The sequence below is a fragment of the Leishmania braziliensis genome, chromosome 32 (assembly GCF_000002845.2).
Source record: "Leishmania braziliensis MHOM/BR/75/M2904 complete genome, chromosome 32".
NCBI classification, from domain to species: domain Eukaryota; phylum Euglenozoa; class Kinetoplastea; order Trypanosomatida; family Trypanosomatidae; genus Leishmania; species Leishmania braziliensis.
Window position 1 is genome coordinate 1,408,790 of NC_009324.2, and position 20,694 is coordinate 1,429,483.

At 58.4% G+C, this 20,694-nt stretch overlaps 6 protein-coding genes across 6 annotated transcripts; all 6 read left to right on the plus strand.

Annotated features, from left to right (window-relative positions):
• Positions 1 to 732: 732 nt before the first annotated feature.
• LBRM_32_3740 (conserved hypothetical protein) lies at positions 733 to 2,559 on the plus strand (the record flags this gene model as incomplete). Its single annotated transcript, XM_001567673.1, has 1 exon — positions 733 to 2,559. One exon carries the CDS (start codon positions 733 to 735, stop codon positions 2,557 to 2,559), a length of 1,827 nt encoding a protein of 608 aa, XP_001567723.1.
• A 2,016-nt stretch (positions 2,560 to 4,575) lies between these two features.
• Positions 4,576 to 5,514, plus strand: LBRM_32_3750 (putative exosome-associated protein 2; the record flags this gene model as incomplete). Its single annotated transcript, XM_001567674.1, has 1 exon — positions 4,576 to 5,514. One exon carries the CDS (start codon positions 4,576 to 4,578, stop codon positions 5,512 to 5,514), a length of 939 nt encoding a protein of 312 aa, XP_001567724.1.
• A 1,617-nt stretch (positions 5,515 to 7,131) lies between these two features.
• On the plus strand, positions 7,132 to 8,835 carry LBRM_32_3760 (putative RNA-binding, protein; the record flags this gene model as incomplete). Its single annotated transcript, XM_001567675.2, has 1 exon — positions 7,132 to 8,835. The coding sequence occupies one exon, from the start codon at positions 7,132 to 7,134 to the stop codon at positions 8,833 to 8,835; it is 1,704 nt and encodes a 567-aa protein (XP_001567725.2).
• A 1,021-nt stretch (positions 8,836 to 9,856) lies between these two features.
• Positions 9,857 to 11,773, plus strand: LBRM_32_3770 (conserved hypothetical protein; the record flags this gene model as incomplete). The annotated part of the gene is made up of 1 exon (XM_001567676.1): positions 9,857 to 11,773. One exon carries the CDS (start codon positions 9,857 to 9,859, stop codon positions 11,771 to 11,773), a length of 1,917 nt encoding a protein of 638 aa, XP_001567726.1.
• Positions 11,774 to 14,553: 2,780 nt separating this feature from the next.
• On the plus strand, positions 14,554 to 16,608 carry LBRM_32_3780 (putative DEAD/DEAH box helicase; the record flags this gene model as incomplete). Its single annotated transcript, XM_001567677.1, has 1 exon — positions 14,554 to 16,608. The coding sequence occupies one exon, from the start codon at positions 14,554 to 14,556 to the stop codon at positions 16,606 to 16,608; it is 2,055 nt and encodes a 684-aa protein (XP_001567727.1).
• A 1,912-nt stretch (positions 16,609 to 18,520) lies between these two features.
• Positions 18,521 to 19,429, plus strand: LBRM_32_3790 (conserved hypothetical protein; the record flags this gene model as incomplete). The annotated part of the gene is made up of 1 exon (XM_001567678.1): positions 18,521 to 19,429. The coding sequence occupies one exon, from the start codon at positions 18,521 to 18,523 to the stop codon at positions 19,427 to 19,429; it is 909 nt and encodes a 302-aa protein (XP_001567728.1).
• Positions 19,430 to 20,694: the final 1,265 nt, after the last annotated feature.

Genomic DNA, 20,694 nt, shown 5'->3' on the forward strand with positions numbered 1-20,694 from the left:
GCATCAACCCATTGTCTCACGCGGATTCAAGCAGCCTACAAGCGCCTGTGCACCTTTCGGAATTAGGCCACCGGGCTGAGGAAAGGTGCGAGGAAAAATTTCTATTCACCTTTTCCCTCCTTGATGATGTAAGGTGCGGCTCGATGGCGACTGTCACGGCAGCAGATGGACCCACACAGGACCCCTCTTGTAGGTGTCTGTAGTCGTCTTCGCCTAAGCGGATGAACATGCACAGCCGGCTCCCTAACCTGTTCTCTTCTCTCTTTTTCCCCGTACATATGTTTACTCTCTTAGTCCACGCGCGTTGCGTGCATAACTGCTGGGTGTGTGCACGTGTGAGGGGTCGTATCACTCTGCAGAGTGTTCACCTCCTTTTACTGACCGCGACAACGCGCTTCCATTCGGCTGTGGAGTGTACTGGTCGTTACTTACTCATCTCCGCGCTCACGAGCCATCGTCTCACACGGACGTCTGCTTGGCAGAGGCAGAAAACCAAAACAGAGTTTCTACACGCATTGCTGCTCGTAGACTACCCTCCCTTTACAAACACTCACTTTTCGAAGCAAGAGAAGAGGCGATCCGCGACGAGTAGGAGTAGAAGAACTCCCCTCCTCTTCCCCGCATCCATCGAATACAGGCGAAAGAGGAGCATTGAGTACGGCTTCGATGAGCGCGATGCGGGTGACCACTGCACCCAGTGTGCTCGGCAGCAACGCTGCCACTGCGCTACGCATGAGTGGATCACTGGGCACCACGCCACGCGACGGCGCTCACCAGACAGGCGCTGGTAGGCGCAAGGAGGAGGGCAGCGGCCTGATTGTGACACGCGGGTTGCAAGAGCTCCTCGATAATGAGCGCAAGCACCTCCGACCTAAAGCGTCAACACCCACCGCTGCAGCGGGTGGAAAGCCAAAAGCGAAGGGGCAACGCCGCAGCACTGGGCAGGTACCGAAATTTATTGTCTGTTACCTGTGCGGGCTGCAGTTCGGCACCGCCAGCATTGACATTCACCGACCCCAGTGCTACCTGAAGCGTCTGATCGCCTGGGAACGGGGAGACCCTGCTGTCCGCGGCCCGAAACCGTTGAGCCCCGGGGATCACGAAAGAATGATGAAGTCGCACATGGCAAACGCGGAGGCGGCTGGTGGACTCCCCACAGGGAGGGGATACCCCGGGGCCGGCCGCATGGGTGGTGGCGGCGTTGGAAAGCAGGCATCGTTGGGGGAGGTGGAGTTGTACAACCGGCTGCAGATGGATGCATTCAATGAATTGTCGCTCGCGCCCTGCCTTAACTGCGGTCGCACGTTCTTACCAGATCGCCTGCAGATTCACCTGAGGAGTTGTAGGCCCGGAAAAACGTCAAAACGGGCCTCAGCGGCCGCTCACTCAGTGACTTCTGTGGCCACACCGTCGGTGGCGGATACGAGCGCCGCCCCCGCCTTGGTGAAGCCCCGACCAGCTCGTACGGCAGTCGCATACAAGGTGCCTGCAAGCGCCGGTGCCGATGACGTGTCGCCTAGTGCGGCGCCGTCTCACAAGCCGTCAAGCAACACCATGTCGAGACGCAACTTCCCCGAGGAGGAGGAGGAGGGCTCCGATGGTAGGGATTCACTTACGAATGGGTCGCCGCCGCAGAATCCGGGGCACGCCAAGAGCGCATTGAAAATTCACGTTCTCGCTGTTCACGCCCCGAGCAATGCAGCTGCCGTGGCCAAGGTCCAGGACAGCGATGAAAGCGTGGTGAGGATAGAGGTGGATGTGGAGGACACGGATCCGCCCTCGCCGTTTGCAGACACTGAGCGGCGTCTCTCCCCCGTCGTGATGGAGGTTGCTGAACCGAATATGCTTGGTTCATTGGTGCTGAGCCGACCAGCTTCGATGGAGCCGAGCGCGGTGCTGTCGCTGCCCTCCTCGTCCTCGGGCGCAGACAAGCACGCGAACAGCAACGGCAACAATGGCGGCAATTACTCACCTTCCTCAGAGAGCAAGCCGCATTCTCTCGCGGCTGACAGTCGACCATGCGTGCACGAGACGCCTAGCGACCCAAGCACCACTGGAATGCCTGAGGTGATAGAGGCGAAGCAGGCGGAAGATTCCTCCGGGGAGCACCTGCACGACACACACGTCGAGGATGACGCTGCTGTGCGAGACGACCCCAGCAGCGGCGTGGAGGGGGAGCGGAACAGCGCGAAAACGATTAAGCTGAACAACGTTTCCCACTTCAAGAAGGTTCCGTCGCGGCTGAAGCTGCAGCGCCAATTGGCGGAGGTGAAGTTTGTGCCTTGTACGTACTGCGGGCGTACGTTTGTGCCGGAGCGGGTGCAGAGGCACGAGGATTGTTGCATCGACCGGAACAAACCTTTGGCAGCGCGGAAGAGCGAGGCACTGCTCGCGCAGCCGAGCACCGGTGCTGCAACACCAAAGCGTCCGAAGCCGACACCGGCAGCTCCGGTTGGTGTGGGCTCTGCGATGGGCAAAGCGAAGTTTTGTGGGGGCTGCGGCAACAAGGTTTCTACACCGGATCAGAAGTTCTGCACCGAGTGCGGGCACAAGCTGTGATTTGCGTATGATTGGGAGTGGGTGAGTGAGAGAGAGAGAGGGGGGATGTGGTAGGCGGAGGAGGAGGAAGCCGACAAGAGAAAGGCAGGAGAGCAGAAGAGGGTCGGAAGGGGGTGGGTGATGGCCGTATGGTTGACAGTTTTTAAGTATTTTATTTTTTTTTTATTTGCCCTTTTCGCTCATCTGCTCTCTTCCCCTCTCTCTCTCTCTCTCTGAGGCTTCGGCTCGGTACTCAGCCGAGCAGTCGTTCTCTTTCACTTTCCGTTGTGCTTGTGCGCATCTTTGGCGGTGTCTTGTTCAGCGTTTTCTTTGTCGTTTCTTTTGTGTTTCAAACAAGACGCGTGGTGGTGGATCGTGCGTGTGTGTGCATGCGTGCTTGTGCGTGTTGTTCTATCGGTGTATACACATGCGTGCACTCGAGTGCGCGTTTGCGTTTATTCACTTATCGCCTTTTTCTTTCTCTTCTCTCTCTCTCTCTCTCTCACCCTCTTCTCGCAGCTGCTGTCGCCATTGGCGAGAGTCGCACATGCACCAACCAAAACAGAAGGCGGCGCTCGAGCTGCTTAATCACATGTCTGCATGCACAAGTGGCATGGAGGGAGAAGCAGTCTCTCGAAGCAGTACTTTTGTTTTCGTTTCTTCGCCTTTCTGTTTTCAAGCTGTGACACCCGTGTCTTCGTGGGGTTCTCACGAGCGCTCATAGTTATTTATCGATTTGCTGTCGTGCTGTAGAGGCATAGTTGTGTGTGCGCCTGCGTAGGGGTGGTTTTCTCGCAGCGTGTGCACGTGTGTATAGCCATGCAAATGCATGTATCTCTCTCTTCTAGTTTTTCTGCGTTCCCTCCACCCTATTCTCTCTTTATCTGCCCCCCCCCCCCTGCTCACATTCCTATCCCGACTTCTCTCATCTTCACCATGAGCCCTTCCCTCTCTCTGTATCGCCTGTTTTATGATGGCCTGCGCGCGCCGTCTCGTGGCATATCGCGATGCGCGCACTTGTTACCCCACGAACGTACCCGCCATCCCACTAGCGTGGGCTTCTGATTCGCCCAGCTGCCCCTCTTTTCACCTCTTTCTGCAAGGCGTAGTACAGCTGCTCCTCTAGCAAACGGAGGAAGCAAACCCACGCATGGCGTCTGTTTCCCTGTGTGCGTGCTTCTGCTTGTTAGTGTGCACAATACTCCCGATGTACAGCCATGTTTTTCCCGTCTTTTCAATTCTCTTCCGTGCGAGATTGAGTGCGTTGTTTTCATTCCTCCCATCCCTACCTTTTCCATTGACCTTCATTGTGTGTGTGTGTATATATGTATCTGTGTATATAACTGAATCCGCTTGACTGTGCCGACCAACATCGAAGCCTGGGTCGGACTCTGCATGCTTGTGTGTTCGTGTGCACGCGGAGCGTGTGCGTATGTGATTAGTAGTTGTGCTTCTTCTCATGCTCATTTGCGCTTATGCTGTTGCTCTCGTTGCACAGAGGTGCGACCACAATGCAGCAAGCAGTGAAAGGACGACAACCAAAACAACGCAAGCACAGTGGAAGCGCATGCGCACTCCTCCCTCTCGCTCCTCCGTGTTTCGATCCGCAGTAGTTGGCCGATGGCGTCCGCTGGCAGCGTTGGATGCACATCGCGCAAACGTCCCCATCCACCCCCACACACGGACCAGCCGCCCTTTCCCCCTTTGTTCGCGTCTCTCCCCTCTTTTTCTTCTCGTGGTATTTGGAGTGTGCGGGGCGATGGCGGACACGCATTGCGTAGTCATGCAAACGCGGTACGCGTGGTCTTTGCTTCCCTCTGCAGGTTCTCGGGAGCAAGCGTGGGCCATGTACCCTGGCACCATAGCACCGCTGACCTGGTCACCTATTGCTTCGCTCTCCACTACTCGGATTCAACTCTTTTCTCTGCACCGCCATACACTTCCCTCTTTCACCTCCCTCACAGTGTGCTACACACAGTTCCTTTCATACCCCTGAGCTTGTGTGTATCTACGTTTGCTCTGCAGCGGCGCGGCAGGATGTCTCTTGCACCCAACACCGGCTCGGTGGAGCCGACAGCCTACAGCGCTCATGCGTCCCGCCTGCTCGCAAGAGGCGAGCGGATCGACAAGCGCGCCTTTGACGCCTGCCGCTTACCCACCATTGTACGCGAGGAGCGCTTCGGCAGTGCTTCTGTAGCTGGTGCGGCGGACGGATGCCCGCAAAACCTCGAAAAGGGCATAATGGCGGGCGCCAGTACCGGGCCCGATAGCAAAAGCCTTGCCGCTGTCATGTACACCGACGCGTACGGGACGTGCATACAATGCACCGTGCAGGGACTTCTGGGTCCCCCTTTCCCCGATCAGCCTGCGGCTGGCCGACTCAATGTGCGTGTTGAGGCACCATTTGCCGAGCACTTGAGTGGTGGTGCAGCCAGCAGTAACTACCGCTCCTTCCAGTACATGGTTACTAGCGGCAGCACCGATCTGCCGCAACGGCAGCTGGAGGGCTACATTAGCACTGTGCTGGACGGCTGCTTTGATTTGAGCCAGCTGAGCATCTACGAGGGTGAGGCGTGCTGGGTGCTGAACGTGAATGTCCTTCTCTTAAGCTTTGACGGAGGGCTGCGTGCTGGCAGTCTCCACGCAGCCCTCGCCGCGCTTCACAAGTTGCACCTGCCGCGGACACGACTGCCCAACGGTGACGTTATCGAGGGACGCCAGGTGCAGCTCTCATGCATGCCGGTGGCATGCACCTTCGGGTTCTTGGCGGGCGCTCAAGTGCGACTCGTGACGGACACCACGGCCATCGAGGAGCGTGTTGCGGACGGCCTGATCACAGTGGTGGTGAGCGAGATGGAGGCGCTTGTCAGTGTGCATCATACCGGCCGCTGTCCGTTGCTGACTCAGGCACTGACAGCCGCAACTCAGCAGTGGATGGCGACCTCTGGAGCAATGCGCAAGGCTCTGTACGGCTAGTGCCACTGAAACTCTGGTGTGACGGCTACTACTTTGCTCTCCAAAAGAAATGTGCGCGCGTGAATGTTCATGTGGCCGAGGTGGGGCAGCCTGTGGGGCGTCGATGGCGCGCGTGAAGGGGCGAGGACGCCGCACTCCGTGGCGGACGCGCCTCTCCCGCCTCTGTTGCCATTGGAGGGATGTCACGGCCGACCTTTCAGTCGCCCTGGTCGTCTGGTTAAGTCGTGTAAAGCGAGCGTAAGGCCTAGAGCCGAAGGAAAGGAGCATCAAAGCAGAACGGAGAAGACGTGAAGGCGCACTTGATGGCCCTTTCCTCCCTCCCCCTCCCCCTCTTCTACCCATACAAGCGATAAGGCGTCATGGTGGCACGTCTCTTCTGCTGCGCAAAGGAGCGTCAAAGCTAAGGACGAGAGGGACGAGGGAGGGATCATGGGTGCAGATGCTGTGGTCAGTCATGGCTACGCGCCCATGTCTCTCCCTTTTCCCCTCTTTTCCAAGCCTCTCCCCCGTCTCTCTGCTCAGTGGAGTCAGATGCCCCCCTGAGCGTAGGTTGATTTTCACCTTTCAAGGACCGGCGCAGACGCTGGCCTTCGTACTTCAACCCACTCACCCCTACTTGCGCTCTTCGTATCGTCCCTTTCCGCTGCTGTTCTTGTGCGCCCCCCTTTCTCTCTCTCTCTCCCTTTTCCACTGCCTTTCCTGGTTCCTATTCCCTTCCGCTTCTTCTTCAAGGCGCTTCCTACCCAGGTACAAGTCTTGTTGTGCGCGCAGCGGGGTGAGGGGCATGCTGTGTTGGTGAATAGGTGTAAGGCTACACGTGCACTAAACATCTTCACTGTTTCACGCAAATACACTCCCAAACATACGATGGCGAAGGTATGCCTCTTGGACACTGAGTGCTGACGTCTAACTCTCGCGCTCTCTTCTCCCTAGGCCAGCAGGCGAGCGTGCCCCAGCCCCTGCGGAGAGCCACTTTTTTCACCACTGCCTTGTGTGAACCTTCTACGCGTCTCTGTGCGCTTTCCCCGGGACACGGCAGCGCGTCGAGGTCGGGGAGAGGACGATCGGGTTCATATCTTTTCTCAGGCCAGCGGAAGCGGCACCGCTACTCTGCCCGTCGGTGCTACTTCCGCTCTCCATCTCCTCTGAGAAAGGGCGCAGCGGCCTTACGGCCCACCCGCCCCTCTTCGTGCCTCCGCCCGGTGAGACTGGAGGCTTGGGAGGGAGGGGGGGGGTGCAGGTGGCGCCGCCCTCTCGGCAGCGCCGAAAGCACAGCGTACCCGCGTATCGATGCGCTTGCATAGGAGACGCGCACTGTCCCAGCTGGTGTGGCCTCGGCTTAAGCGGCAGGATCGCTCACACGCCGGCGCCTGAGGTGGGGCCTCTTGAGTCGAATACGTTGACGCGCTCATGGCCTCGCTGCAGCCTTCTCTTTCTTCTTCCATCTCTCGCCCGCTCGTTCTCTCCCTCTTCTCTTGTTCTCACGGTAGCGAAGTAAGGGAGGTATTCCTGCAGATACTAACATCTACCGCTGTACTTACAGGTGAGGCACGCTACCGGTTCTCTGAAGAAAAAGCGCAAAGGTGCGCGGGACTTCACAGGTCAGGCGCAGCAATGATGGACTTGGCGGCCTGCGATCTTCAGAACTACCAGCTGGCACGCCAGCTGCACATGCTGCCGCAGCTGTACGAAGTTTTTGTTTCGCAAGTGATGTGCTACCCGCTCTTCTACCAGTCGCTGCACCCTGCTGTGCGACAGCTGGCACGCGCGATCTTGCTGTCGCTGAATCGGCGCTTCAGTGCCAGCGCCAGTACCACAGGGGAACTGCCTGTTGCACGGCGGTACCATGTTGATAACATGCGCCTTGTTCTCTCTTTCCTTGCCTTCCCGGAGCACCACACCGATCGAGGGAGTTGTGTGTCCCGCCTTGTTGGCGCCTCTCCACTCAGCAAGCTGGAGTTAGGCACACCAACGCAAGAGGCTGTCACCGCTCCCTCGGGGAGTCTTGAAGCCACATCGACTTCCTTGACCCCGCAGCGCGCGGGCCCGGCCATCGCCGCGACTACACTGGCAGAACTGCCGCTGTTGCCACAGGTAGTGGAAGACCCTCCCTCTGGACGGGTATCCGGTAGTGCTTCCCCGGCCAGCAAGCCCGCAAAGCCACCCACGACCGCTGCTGTAGGTGCTGTGCTGGACTTTATGTCGAAGGCGCTTTTTTTCCTCCGCCCGACCTCGACCACAGCCCACGCGCACTGCGCGGCTCCGCACTTTGGTGAAACACCGCACCTCTACGTGCGTATGGTGCACCCCCACCAGCTTAATGAGGAATCGCTGAACACGTATTTTGGCCGCTACGGTCAGGTGGATGTTACGGCACTACAGCGAACACCTGTGCAGCAGTACGTGCAGTACCTTGGTGAGGCCGCCACCGAGGCGCTGCTCCAGCTCTTCCCATCCACTGAGGCTAGTGACATGCTCTACGTGCAGGACTTCATCATCACTGTCGACTCCCATCAGAATGCACTTCATGCGGTTCGCCATGCGTACTGCAAGGAGCTTGTCTGCATAGCTTTTCACGACGCCACAGTGGGCGGGGGCAGCAACACCCACTGCTTGGCAGACGTGAACAACTGGATGCGGCAGCACGCGTTTGTGTGGCGTCTCCAAGCCGACCCTCGCGTCATCGCAAGTGCAACGTCGGCCGCTGTCGCGCTTTCCTCCGCAGCGTCTGAGAAACGGCGCAAGCGCGCGCGAGCGCAGCCCCGTCGGAGGAGGCGGAAGATGAAGCGCCGCTCTGTCTTCGGTATCGCCGCTGACGACACGTCTGGCGGCTCCGCCACATCGTCCACGTCTTTATCAGAGGAGGAAGGCGCTGGCAAGTATGTGGGCAGAAGCGACAGCAGCAGTTCTGACTCGTCCTCCTCCTCCTCCTCCACGAGCGAGAGCGACAGCGCAGAGGCCAATTTGGCGGGATTTGTACCAGACGTTGTGCTCGACGGCTTCCCGTACTGGACAACGGAAGACCAGCTGAAGGTGCTGCTGCAGCAATACGGCACCGTCTCGGAGCTTCGACTCTCCGTGGACGACTTGTCTGGCGCTTTCACCGGCTGTGCACTGGTGCGCATGGCGTCTGTGGAGGAGGCGCTGACCCTTTCGAGGGCGGTGCACAATACCCTCTACCGTGGCTATTCTCTCATCAGTGGCGTGGTGAACGAGCGACTGGAGGTGGTGGCGCTCGAGGATAGCCGGGAGGTGCGCTTGCCGGCCCCTCCAGGCCAAGTGCCACTCGACGTCAGGATGAACGAGCGTGTCTGGGTTTAATGCGTGGAGAGAGCGAATTCCGTGTGACTTGAGGGGAGGGGGAGGAGTGATTTGGATGACGGTGGTGCGTGCACTCACTCGTTTCGTGCTTGTGTTGGCGTGTACACGTAGTGCCACAGTCGCACGACGGGAGAATTTCACACTCAGCAAGCTCGCAACTCCACAGCCTACTCGTGATAACAGACTATCGCCAAGAAAACGACTAAGAGGCCGCATTCTACGCACACCAGTGCTCTCCTCACTTGAGGGAGAGCCCGAGAGGCAACGCTTATGTGAGTGAGGCCAAGCGGGCGATATCTAACAAGAGGTGTCGCACTGCCGCTGGGTTGATGCTTGCCGTAATCCTTGGAGCAATCGGAGAAGGGAGGGGTAAGGCAAAGGAATGAGGATGGGTGGATTCACAGCACTGGGTATTGTCTCTCTCCAGATTGCCGCGCTCTCTTGTTCGGCGCGTGCCTTCCTATGTGGATCACAGACAAGCGCGTCGATGAGTGAGAATGGTGTACCCGCTGTCAACTACACCGAAGACTACTGGTGTATATACCCTCTTACTGCCGTGGGATTTGCTCCGCTTGCTCACCCCCCCCCCCTCCCACACACGCACACCGACCTCTCTTGCTCTCCTCGCTCTCTTCATGCTATCCTTTCCCCCTTCTCCCTTTGACGTCCCTCTCTACCGCTGGCTCGCATGTGCTATTTTACCCCTCCTCACCCCCACTAATACCAACGGCGTGAATTTGCACTCTGCGACACCTGCGATATCAGTACACCTGCGCACTTCTGCGTGCCCCCCTTTTTTCCTCTTTTCCTCTGCGCGTCAACGGTAGAGTGGGGGCTTTGGATTCTGAACCTGAACAGGGGCCACCAAGAGGGGTCTTCTGCACATGCGCACAGGCAGACAGGCACCTGCACAAAGACGTATCGTATCGATCGATTGTGAGTGGGTGAGTGGCCCAGTCCTCCCTTTTTCCACGCTCTTACCTGGGCACGCCTACAGCACAGACATCCCCGAGTGTGCCCCATGTCTGCAGAGAAGCCAAAGAGGCTACATGCAAAGCGCTCCTTCTTGGAGCCGCTGCGTGTGCCGCAGCGTCGAAGGTCCTCAAAAGAGGAGGGGGAGTCCCCGGCGAGTCCAGCCAAGTCGTCGGCACCGAAGAGTGCTATTGAATGGCTGAAGTTTGCCTCGCATCTCCTCATCGCCAGCAGCGGCAGCGGTGAGGCGGAGGAGCGCATGCTGAAGGTGTGCGAGGAGACCGCAGCAATGCTGTTAGAGGAGGATGCCAAGAACTGCACCAGTGCCAAATCCAAGGCGCCGATGGCGACAGCGGCCAAGGCTTCAGGGTTCAGCCCTGAGGAGGGTGACGGCGCAGTTGATGGAGCAGAAGGTAACGCGGTCGAGGACGGCATCGGCGCCGGCACTTTCGCTGCCGTCGAAGAGGAGCCTCCGTCAGCTGAACGTCTGCAGGCCGCCTACTTACTCACGGCTGCCGCGGTGGCTGCAACAGAGGCGCACCGGCTTACCGCCGCAGAGTCAGCCGTTCGCTTGGCTCGCGCTGCAGTTGAGGCGTACCGGTGCCCGATGACCGCCAGCACCCTGGCGATGGCCTGTGTGCGATGGGGGGCGACGAGCCGCGACGTCAACAGTCGCACCACGGCCTTTGAGACCGCGTTGGCCGTCATCGATGTAGCGAGCAAAGAGCTACTCGAGCGTGAGACGCTCCTTGAGGAGGAGATTGGGTACATGCTGCGCATGGCATGGATGCTGGTGGGCATAGGCGCCTCAGATAACGCCCACCAGCAGCTAACGGTTGTGCTGAAGCACAACCCGAAGAGCTACATGGGGCTCCTTCTTCTAACACTCCTGCACACTGTAGAAGGCGACTACGACAGCGCCAACAACTCTGTCACGCACCTGCTCGATGCGTACCCACAAGACGTGGTCGGTATTGTCGTCCACGCGGCGGTGCTGCAAAAGTGCAGGCTGCCAGAGTCCGCTGATGGGCACGGCAAGGGTGCGGCGGCGGCGGCGGCGGAGCTGGCAATTGCCATGGCACGTATCGCAGTGCTGAGCGACGAGGCCGCCAGCGCAGAGGAGGCGGGTCTCAAGAAGAAGTCGCTGAAAGGGCTGTGCACGCACTGCGCGCCTGACGAGGACGTGGAGGGGGGCCCGAAGCACTCCTCCGACGAGCTGAAGCGGCGCGTTGTGGGGCACTGGGCGCTGCTGGGTCACGTCGCCACGCGACTCGGATGCACGACAGTGGCAGAGGTCGCCACAGAGGCGGGAACGGCTGCCATTACACAAAGTAAGATGCTCTGCCGGCGCTCTTTTGCCGACCTGCAGTGTAGCCAGGCGCGTCTCTCGCTGGCCCGTCTCAGGGAGCGCATCGCGGCGCAGCACATTCACCACGCCGGCGGCCTGTCTGTACCGCTGGTACGTGATATCAATTTACTGGCCATCCTGAACTTCGACACCGTCGCCTCTGCTGACCTGGCGCGTATGGTTCCCGGCTTGCCACTGACCTCCAGCGCTACAGAGAGCATATGTGGCGCATCGCTGGTTTCCCCTGACTCAGGGACACAGCATTTGCTGCCGCCTAAGATGTTCGATGCTGTTGCATCGACGCTGTTGGCGGCGGTGGAGGCATACCCGAACCATGGGGAGGGGCATGTGCTGCTCGGCGTGACGCGCCTCCTGGAGGCTTCACAGCCTGGCCTGCCGTCTGACACTCGCCACAATCGACTGCAGGAGGCTGGGCGGCACTTTGTGAATTCCATACAAGCCGACGCGGCAATGCCAGAGGCGTACCTTGGCGCTGGCGTCGTGGCCGAGGCGCAAGGTGCCATGGACGAGAGCTTTGACTTCTACACCTCCGCTGCCGAGGTGTCGGTGCACGCCCCGCTGATCTCGTGGCAGTACTTCGACTATCTCTACCAATAATGCTACCAAGGCACCACACATTTGTTCTCGATACGCTCGTCATGCGGGTATGGTGGCCTTGTCTCTGTAGGTTTGTATCTGCGCTGACTACTTTTGCACATGACACGCGCTGCTAGACCTCAGCGCGAGAAGGAGAAAGAGGGAGAGAGAGGGAGATGCGGGTATGTTGCAGTATCCTGTATGTTCCTCCCACCCACCTACCCCTCCCCCCCTCCGCACTCGTTTTGATGTTGTACTTGCTCTCACTCCCCCCTTTTTAGTCTCTCTTCTTTGACGTGTTCGGTGCGCCGCCGCCTTGCCATGAGCGCGATGCTGCTGAGGGTGTTTCGCTTTATTCGCTCTTTTTCTGCACAGAATATTTCTGTACAGCTCTGTGCGCTTACGTGAGCGATGCTCTGTTTGCTGTGTTGCTTTCCACGCTTGCTTACCCGAGACAAGAACACTTGAGACGATCGCAAGCGCATCGCAGAGAAGACTGTTCCTCTCTTTGGCGCTTTCCTTTCCTTACCTTTTGTTCATCCCTGAGGCTCGGATAGGGGGGGGGGCACCTCAGTGCGTGGTATCACAGGGTCCCGCACCCCCGCTGTGGGGGATAAGCCAGACAGAGCCCCCCTTCCCTGTGAGTGCCGAACCACTTCTGGTGGTGACCGCGTCAAGTATCTGCGACGTGGGGCGCTCTGGCACTGGATGGCGTTGTGCCGGGGCGACCTTCGAGAGAAGGGGACGGATAGGGGTTAGGGCAGGGGCGGTGCTCCCGTGGCTGGGTCGGCGCATTGCTGTGCCGCGTGTCTACGACTGCTTGGCTGGCCCCCCGCGGTGGGCTCGCGACTGGCTGGTGCGCAGAGTGGGGGTGTAGCTGATGCGGCGTGGCAGAATGAAGGCGTGGCTGAAAAAGCAGGAAGCCTCTCTCTTTTCTCTGCCCGGGGTTGATGACGTAGGGTGACCGGTCTCGTGCCCAGGCAGGTGGGGGAGGGGGGAATGAGGTGTACGCCTGAATCCACTTTCCGCACCTCCCAATATCTCTAATATATGCCGTAGAGGGTTTCTGCAAAGAGTACACAACTCGACGCGGACGCCGCGTCAGCAGCAGCACGGAAAAGGCAAAGAAAGGGAAAGCGCATATGCACCTCTGGCAGTCCTCACGTGCCTCCGCGCGGACGTCTTTCCCCACTCGCCTGCTGAAGTGCGTATCTCGTGTCGCCTTCCTCTACTTCGGTTTTCTCCATCTCTTCCACTCTTTTCTGTTCACTCGCTGAGCGAGCCTCCCCTCCATGCCACTCCTCGGCATTACCACCAACATCGCTACATCTCGAACACGCCGGCGAAGGTGCTGCGCGTTTCCACAGCTCACGCGATCGCGTTGTCCATCCTCCTCTGAAGTGCTTCTTCGTCTCCCCCCTTTTCGTACTTTTACGCAGCCTACATTCCCTCGCTAACTCATGTCCGCGCTCAACATCACCTGCTCCGGTGCCGTGTACCACGGCTGCGCCACTCTGGAGGTGATGCGGTACCGCTGCCCACAGTGGCAGCCAGGTAACGACATGCCTGTCAACGCCGCCCCCGAGGATGCGGAGGAGTCAGTGGAGAATGCTAGTGAAGATGCGGCTGCCGAGGCGTCTGATTCCATGGAGACGCCCGAGACCACCGAGGAGGAAGAGGGCGAGTAGAGCATTGCAGCGACTCACAAGAAAAGAGGGGCCGGTGCTGAGAAGTGGTGCACACCCAACGGGGCGCAGCCGATTTGTGGGACAATGCGACTGCCGCGCATTCGAAGATTGTCTCCGCCTGCTGGATAGCCGCGCTGTGTGGCGCATTCTTAACCCCCCACCACCACCACCAAGTCGAGTGCTGAGCAGGAAGCAGTCGGCAGTAGTAGCAGTAGTACATCTAAAGACACCTCTCCAACCAAATACTCGCTCCAAGCAGGGAAAAAAAAGCACATACGCCCCCGCCTGTGCAGCGGTAAAACCCTCCCACTGCGGGACCTGAGGTCGTCTGTGAATGGCGATTCCACGGCTGCAATGTCGTGTTTCCACCTCTGCATCTTCTCATCCACTGGGTGCGCTGCTGCAGTCTGCTGGGGTGACTGACATACACCGTCGTCCCGAGGACGGAGGAGGCCTGAGGTCAGGGATATAGAGAGAGAGAGGCACAAGAAGATGATTGGTGACGAAAGAGTCTCTGCTACTCATCTCTTGTGCGTTTCTTGTCCTTGTCTCTTGTTTGGTGTGCTCCTCTCCTCCTCCCTCTCTCTCTCTCTCTGCGCCCGCCACTTGTTTCGTTCGATTTGGTGTATCCTTCAGTGCGCCCAGACGCCCTCGGAGAGAAGAGATGTGTTGAGCACTGACACACACACACACACACACACGTATGTGAGCACATACGGACACGCATACGCATTGTTGCATCCACCTTGTGCTCCGCTTTCCATTCCTCTTTTTATTTTTTTTTTCCCCAGTTCGTATCCCACTTACACCTCCTTAACGGGTCACCTTGGCCTCCCATTTTGCTCAAGCTAGTTCAGATTCACGTGCACCCAGTTGTGCTCGAGGATGAGCGTACGCATTGGGTTTGTGGCTCCTCTTTCTTCCTCTCCCCACTGTTTCTCGCTCGCTGTTGGTTTGTGCACCTCTTGGGCGCGTTCAATCTACACGCGAGAGTGCCACGCCCTCTTCCAAGAGATACGGCGCCACGGAGGCAGCGACAGCGTACCTCTGAATTTCGACTTATAAGGCAAGACAGAAGAGCAAAAGACAGCTGCGTGTGCAGAGCAGCTCACGATGCTTCGCAAGCGCCCCATGCTGCGTTGGCGTCCGGAGAAGCGGCTGCCGCTGCGCTTCCGGAGTGTACCGGAGGAGTTCACCGACCTCCGCACTGCCGACAGTCGCCCAATTCTCTTCACTCCAAAGCGACCAGTCCCATTGCGCGACGTGACGCGTCTTAGCGATGTGCTGCTGGATGGTACAGCTGTCTCCACCTGCAGCTCAGAGGATATAGCACAGAAGCCGGTAGCTGTCGTCGACCCCGAACGCATGGGGCTCCCGACGCAGCTCGTCCGCTACTTGGAGCACCACTTCCTTGACACCAACCACAGCCTCTCCACCGCGGCAGCCGTCCCAACATCTTTGCCGTCCTCCTCCACATCGTTTCAGGGATTAACCATTGCGCAGGCCCGCATCCTGCAACACCTCTACGCCAAGCAGGACGTCGCTGTCTGTGCCCCCACCGGCACAGGGAAGACGTTTGCGCTGTGTCTCGGTGTCATTGCGCGACTCATGCGCGATGGGCCCATGAGGCTTCTCTCCACTATTATCCTTGTTAGCAACGACTATCTGTGTTGGCAGGTGGAGAGGTGGCTGCAGGAGATGTGGTGGTACCCTAATGACGATCGCCTAGCCTTCGCCGCCACGGGCAACCTCACTGAGGAGCACGTGTACCGACGGCTGACGAAGGAACTCGTGCGGGATGAGAACGAGACGGCAAGAATTCTGGGGACCATCGATAACCGGCCGTACATCGTGGTTACAACGCCGGATGTGCTCTGGCGCTTTTACAAGCGCCGCCGCGCTGCGATTCAGAAGCGGGAGCAGCGTAAAAACAACAAAGGCTACTCCTTCTCCCTCATGCCGGTCCTCTCCACGGTTGACCTCATTGTGGTGGATGAGGTGGACGAGGTGATGCCGTCGACGCGGCCGAGCGCTGCGGGAAATTTGCTACTCAGAGAGCTGTTCCGCTACACCAAGTACCAGGCTCCTGTGCAGGTGGTCTTGACGAGTGCCACCCTTGCCGGATCGACTGTGAATCACATTCGACGTTACATGAAGAAGAATCTGTTGGCTGACCGCACGGCGCGGGTGTTCGAAGAGGCGAGGGAGTCGGCCACACGTCTGGCCGCTGTCTCACGCACGGTCTCCCGTGCTGCCGTGCCGCATGGGATTCGACATCTCTTCTACACAGCTGACACCCAGCAAGAGCAGCGACTGTGTCTCGCAAAAGTGCTCGCCACGACATGCCCCAGTCTGCACCCGCTGGCATCCAGCGAAGGCGATGCGGAGGATGGCGAATCGTCGCACGCCACTTGCGCTGCCACTGCGGAGCATCAGGACTACATCCTCTTCATTCTACCAGACTGTGCCAATGTAGAGGACTTCATCAACTGCGTCCTGCTCCCAGGCCAGGCAGATGCGCTGCAGATCCTCGGCTCGCAAGGTGACGCTCGGTGCGCTGACTACCTCGTGGAGCGACTGGACTACACGATGGAGGTGCAGCAGCAGCGGCGGCGCCGTGCCGAGACACTCAAGTTCATTCAGCGTACCGTGCGGAAGGTCGAAGCGCTGGAAGGCGATGTGGACTATTGCTCCTCTGCGCCACAGTCTGCCAGCCTCTTTCGACGCCTTGAGCGCGAGGCGAGCGCGACCGCCCCCATGCACGCCGTGGCGAGTGCGTCACAGGCACCGGCGCAAAAGCCGTCGGCTTTATCACCGGCTGAATGCGCGGCAGACTCGCTGGCAGCCTCGTCTTCTTCTTTAAGGTCATCGCGGCGATGCTTCATCACGTGCCACTGCAGTAACGTGCGCGGACTCGATCTGCCGCACCTCACCCATGTCGTCATTCTCGCACAGCCGACTACTGCGCTCGAGTACGCGCACTGGTGCGGCCGCGTCGGTCGCTTTGGCCGTGCCGGGGTGTCGGTCACACTAATGGCACGCAGCGCAACACGCCACATGCACCAGTTCTGTGACTCTCTCGGGATTGCGTTTCATGTGGAGAGGCGGCATGCAGAGGTGGACGTCAACGCAGAGCGTTGGCTATGCGGTGCAGACGCAGCATTATAGCCCAATATATGAGGGCGAGGGTGAGCGGCGCGTATCGTCTTCACTCTCACCAGTTCACGGTACACCCGGCACCACTGTGCGCGCGCATGTATGGGGAAACGCACAAGGAAACGGGGCGGAAAACAAAAAAGACGAACCACATGCGTTTGTGCGTGGACTTGACCGATGTGGCTGCCACTGCTGCTGCGGCTGTTGCTGCGGCATCACCCAGCACCGGCGTCTGCACAGTTGCATACCATTTTTGGTTTTCTCTCTGTCTGCCTCTCAGACCTGCAACAGTCCCAAACGGACTAAAATGGAGTGACGCCCTTTTCGTCCCCTTTCCCCACTGCTGTCTGCTGTGTGAACCGGTGCGCCTTTGCCGCGGCGGATACGCGTCTCACCTGCCTACCGCTGCTTGTCCACACCAGGAGCTGCCTCCCCCCTTTTCGGTGCCTCTCCTTCTTCCTCGACTGTCCCTCTCCCACATGCCCTTAAACTCGCAACCAGTGGGTCAGCCTCTCGTATGTTCGATGGGGGCAATCTATCATGGTTATGCACACCAATACATGCGGTTGCGACAAGTGCTACTATAGTTGCATGACGTCACGATTAAGGGTGATACGATAACCTAGCATGTAGTCGCTCCCCTTCCCCAACTACGTGGACCACATACAGGGGCAGGCAGTCATGGCTACGCGTCCTGGCAGATGAGAGCCGGACCGCTCTGCTCATCTGTCTACCCAACAAAACCAATGTTTCTCCAGCGTCAACGGTTTCCCTTTTTCATTTATTTCAGGACATTGCAGACCGCTGTGAGCCACCATATGGCCACACCGCTTTGATTCTACAATGCAGGACGCGGGCTGTGTGCCTCACGTCGCACTACCAAAAATGCTTCCCGGGAAGCGGTGATGTCGGGGTGAAGGGAAGGGAGGTTGCGACGTGCCATTTGCCTTGCCTATATCTCCAGATACAATAGGCTCCGTGAAATATTTACTTCCGCTCTCCATCTCCTCTGAGAAAGGGCGCAGCGACCTTACGGCCCACCCGCCCCCCTTCGTGCCTCCGCCCGGTGAGACTGGAGGCTTGGGAGGGAGGGGGGGGGTGCAGGTGGCGCCGCCCTCTCGGCAGCGCCGAAAGCACAGCGTACCCGCGTATCGATGCGCTTGCATAGGAGACGCGCACTGTCCCAGCTGGTGTGGCCTCGGCTTAAGCGGCAGGATCGCTCACACGCCGGCGCCCGAGGTGGGGCCTCTTGAGTCGAATACGTTGACGCGCTCATGGCCTCGCTGCAGCCTTCTCTTTCTTCTTCTATCTCTCGCCCGCTCCCTCTTCTCTTGTTCTCACGGTGGCGAAGTAAGGGAGGTGATCGCTCTGGGGTGACGCCTTGTGGCAAAGAATTACGCTTTGTGCTCCCTGGTGTGTGCAATGTCTCCATGATGCGGAGGTGACGCTGAGAGGTGCATCACGAGAGAAGGTTTTTGTCTTTCGCCAATGTTGGCTCTCAAAGACAAGCGACTCAAATAGTCCGCGAAGGAGTTGAAAGAACAGAGGTGTGTGTGTGGGAGGCGAAGAGCCAAAGAGAGGGAGTTGCCGGTGCCTTTTCATGGGTTGGAGCGCGTTCAGTGTTTCCGTACATGTACGCTGCTTCTGTGCTTCCACGGAACTGCGTGCCAACGCTGGTTCAGCTGTTGCACAGGTGCAGAGAAGATTGCAAGGAAGCATTCACCCACTTTCTCATGAAGACATACTCATACACCAGCACCTTCACCCAACATCACTCCGCTGCTTGTCTTTGTCTCCCCCTTTTCTCTCTACACATTTTTGCCTCGCGCAGCGGTGCGCTCTCTCTGTATCTCGTCTCGTCTTCATTTGCTTTCGTCTAAGCGATCTGACTCTTTTACTCTTATTCACTTCGCACACGACTACCATGGGTAGGACACCCAATCATGAGCCTCCGGCGGCGATAAAACCAAATGAAGAGCTCACCGACGCGGACAGGCGCGAGATGGCGGAGTTAGGCATCGGCGAGGGCGCGTTTAACCGCATCCTCACCTCCTGCATCAAGTTCGCCTTCTCCAGCGGCTGGAGTGTGCGGAAGCGTGACGTCGAGTATGACATCCTGTGGGAGACGAAGCTCAGCGAGAACTGCAATAAGCAGGCCATGCGGTTCACCGCCCATGTGCCGAACTGCAACACAGGTTCTCTAGAGGCCATCTTAGTAGATGACAAGAACTTTGACGACGAACCAAGTGTCAGCTGCATGTACAAGTATGATAGGCTGCTGCTGCAGAACCACGTTCAGAAACGCATCGCTGGCAACATCACGGTGCAACGCATGAATTACCGATCGCCGGTGCCCCTCGTGTCGCCTCGGCAGATGGTCACCTACACCACCCTTGGGGCTCTTCTCACACCGGCGCAGCAGAAGGAGCTCGGGATTCGTCCTACTGGGCTTAACAACGAGGCGGCCGACGCAGATCGCACGGACAGCCTTATGGCCTTCATCCAATGCGGCGTGGACTACACCGGAGATGAAGTGGAACTAAAGAAAGGCAGCGAACTGGGCCATGTGTACAACTACTCGGTGCTGGGGCTGGAGGAGCCAGACGGTTCCATGACGGTGATCATGACAATGGATATGGACCCTGCGGGCAGATTACCGGCAAAAGTGGTGGACATGGCCAGCGATGAGCAGCACAAGAAGATGCAGCTGATCGTTGAATTGCTGAAGGAAAAGGGCAAACAGCCACATCTGTGCAGAGTCTACCAAAATACGCGCGACTTTCCCTTCCGCGACGACTCCACCCAATCGAAGGAAGGAGGAGAGTTGGGATGACGATTTCGTCACTGAATCGGGGGAGCCTCGGGCAACAACGGCGCTCAGACCCGCCCCCTCCTTATTTCTTGATGCGGTCCACTCAAGAAAAAATAAAGAAATCCTCATCGCACAGGTGTGCAGACACACGCGCACGCCGTCGCAGACCTCATCAACGACGTTTACGCGACGAACCCCGTTCGTATCGGCGGTTGCACTTTTCAACGGCCTTGTCTGCGTACGCAGCTGCCCCGCAGCCCTTCTATACACCATTTCTACTCTCCTGTGTGTGTGTGTGTCCGGTGGCGGCTCCATGCCTCCTTTTCTCTTTGAGTTTCGCTACACATTGATCAACGCCTGCCTCACCTGTGTCATATTTTATGCCCCCTTCCACCACCGCTCCTGCCTCCTGCTACTACCCCCCTTCCACACTTCTCACCGCCGTCGTATCACCTGGTCTACCTGTCGACTGCTGATCCGTGTGTCATAGTGACACATCATATCGCCGCGCCTTGTGCTAGCCACCCCCCTTTGTATCTCGCGAGGTAGGCTGTGTGGGGAGTGAGTAGGTGGGCTCGTGTAGGTCTTCCAGGGGCGACGAAGGGGCATGGGGAAGTGCGAATGCGGACATTACTGGCATGCCTGTGCGTCTTTTTCACGTTTTCTTTTTTGCTTTTCTCGAGAGGCTTCTTTTCCCTTCACGGGCAGTCATTTCAAATATTCGAGGGAGGAAACAGCAGCATACGCCGCCGAAAAACCGCGCGCGCCAACACACACACACGCAAGTATACATACAAGCAAACGTTCAGCTATCTTCGTCTCCGGCGTTGCTTCTCTTTTTCTTGCAGTGCTGTCTGTCACCCTTAGCGTTCCTCTGTTTCTATTTCCTGTGCAACGGAATGACGCCGCATGCGTGTACGTCAGCTTCTATATGCACTCCCAAACATACGATGGCGAAGGTATGCCTCTTGGACACTGAGTGCTGACGTCTAACTCTCGCGCTCTCTTCTCCCTAGGCCAGCAGGCGAGCGTGCCCCAGCCCCTGCGGAGAGCCACTTTTTTCACCACTGCCTTGTGTGAACCTTCTACGCGTCTCTGTGCGCTTTCCCCGGGACACGGCAGCGCGTCGAGGTCGGGGAGAAGACGATCGGGTTCATATCTTTTCTCAGGCCAGCGGAAGCGGCACCGCTACTCTGCCCGTCGGTGCTACTTCCGCTCTCCATCTCCTCTTGAAAAAGGCCCACCGCCCTAAGGCCCACCCGCCCCCCTTTCGTGCCTCCCCCCGG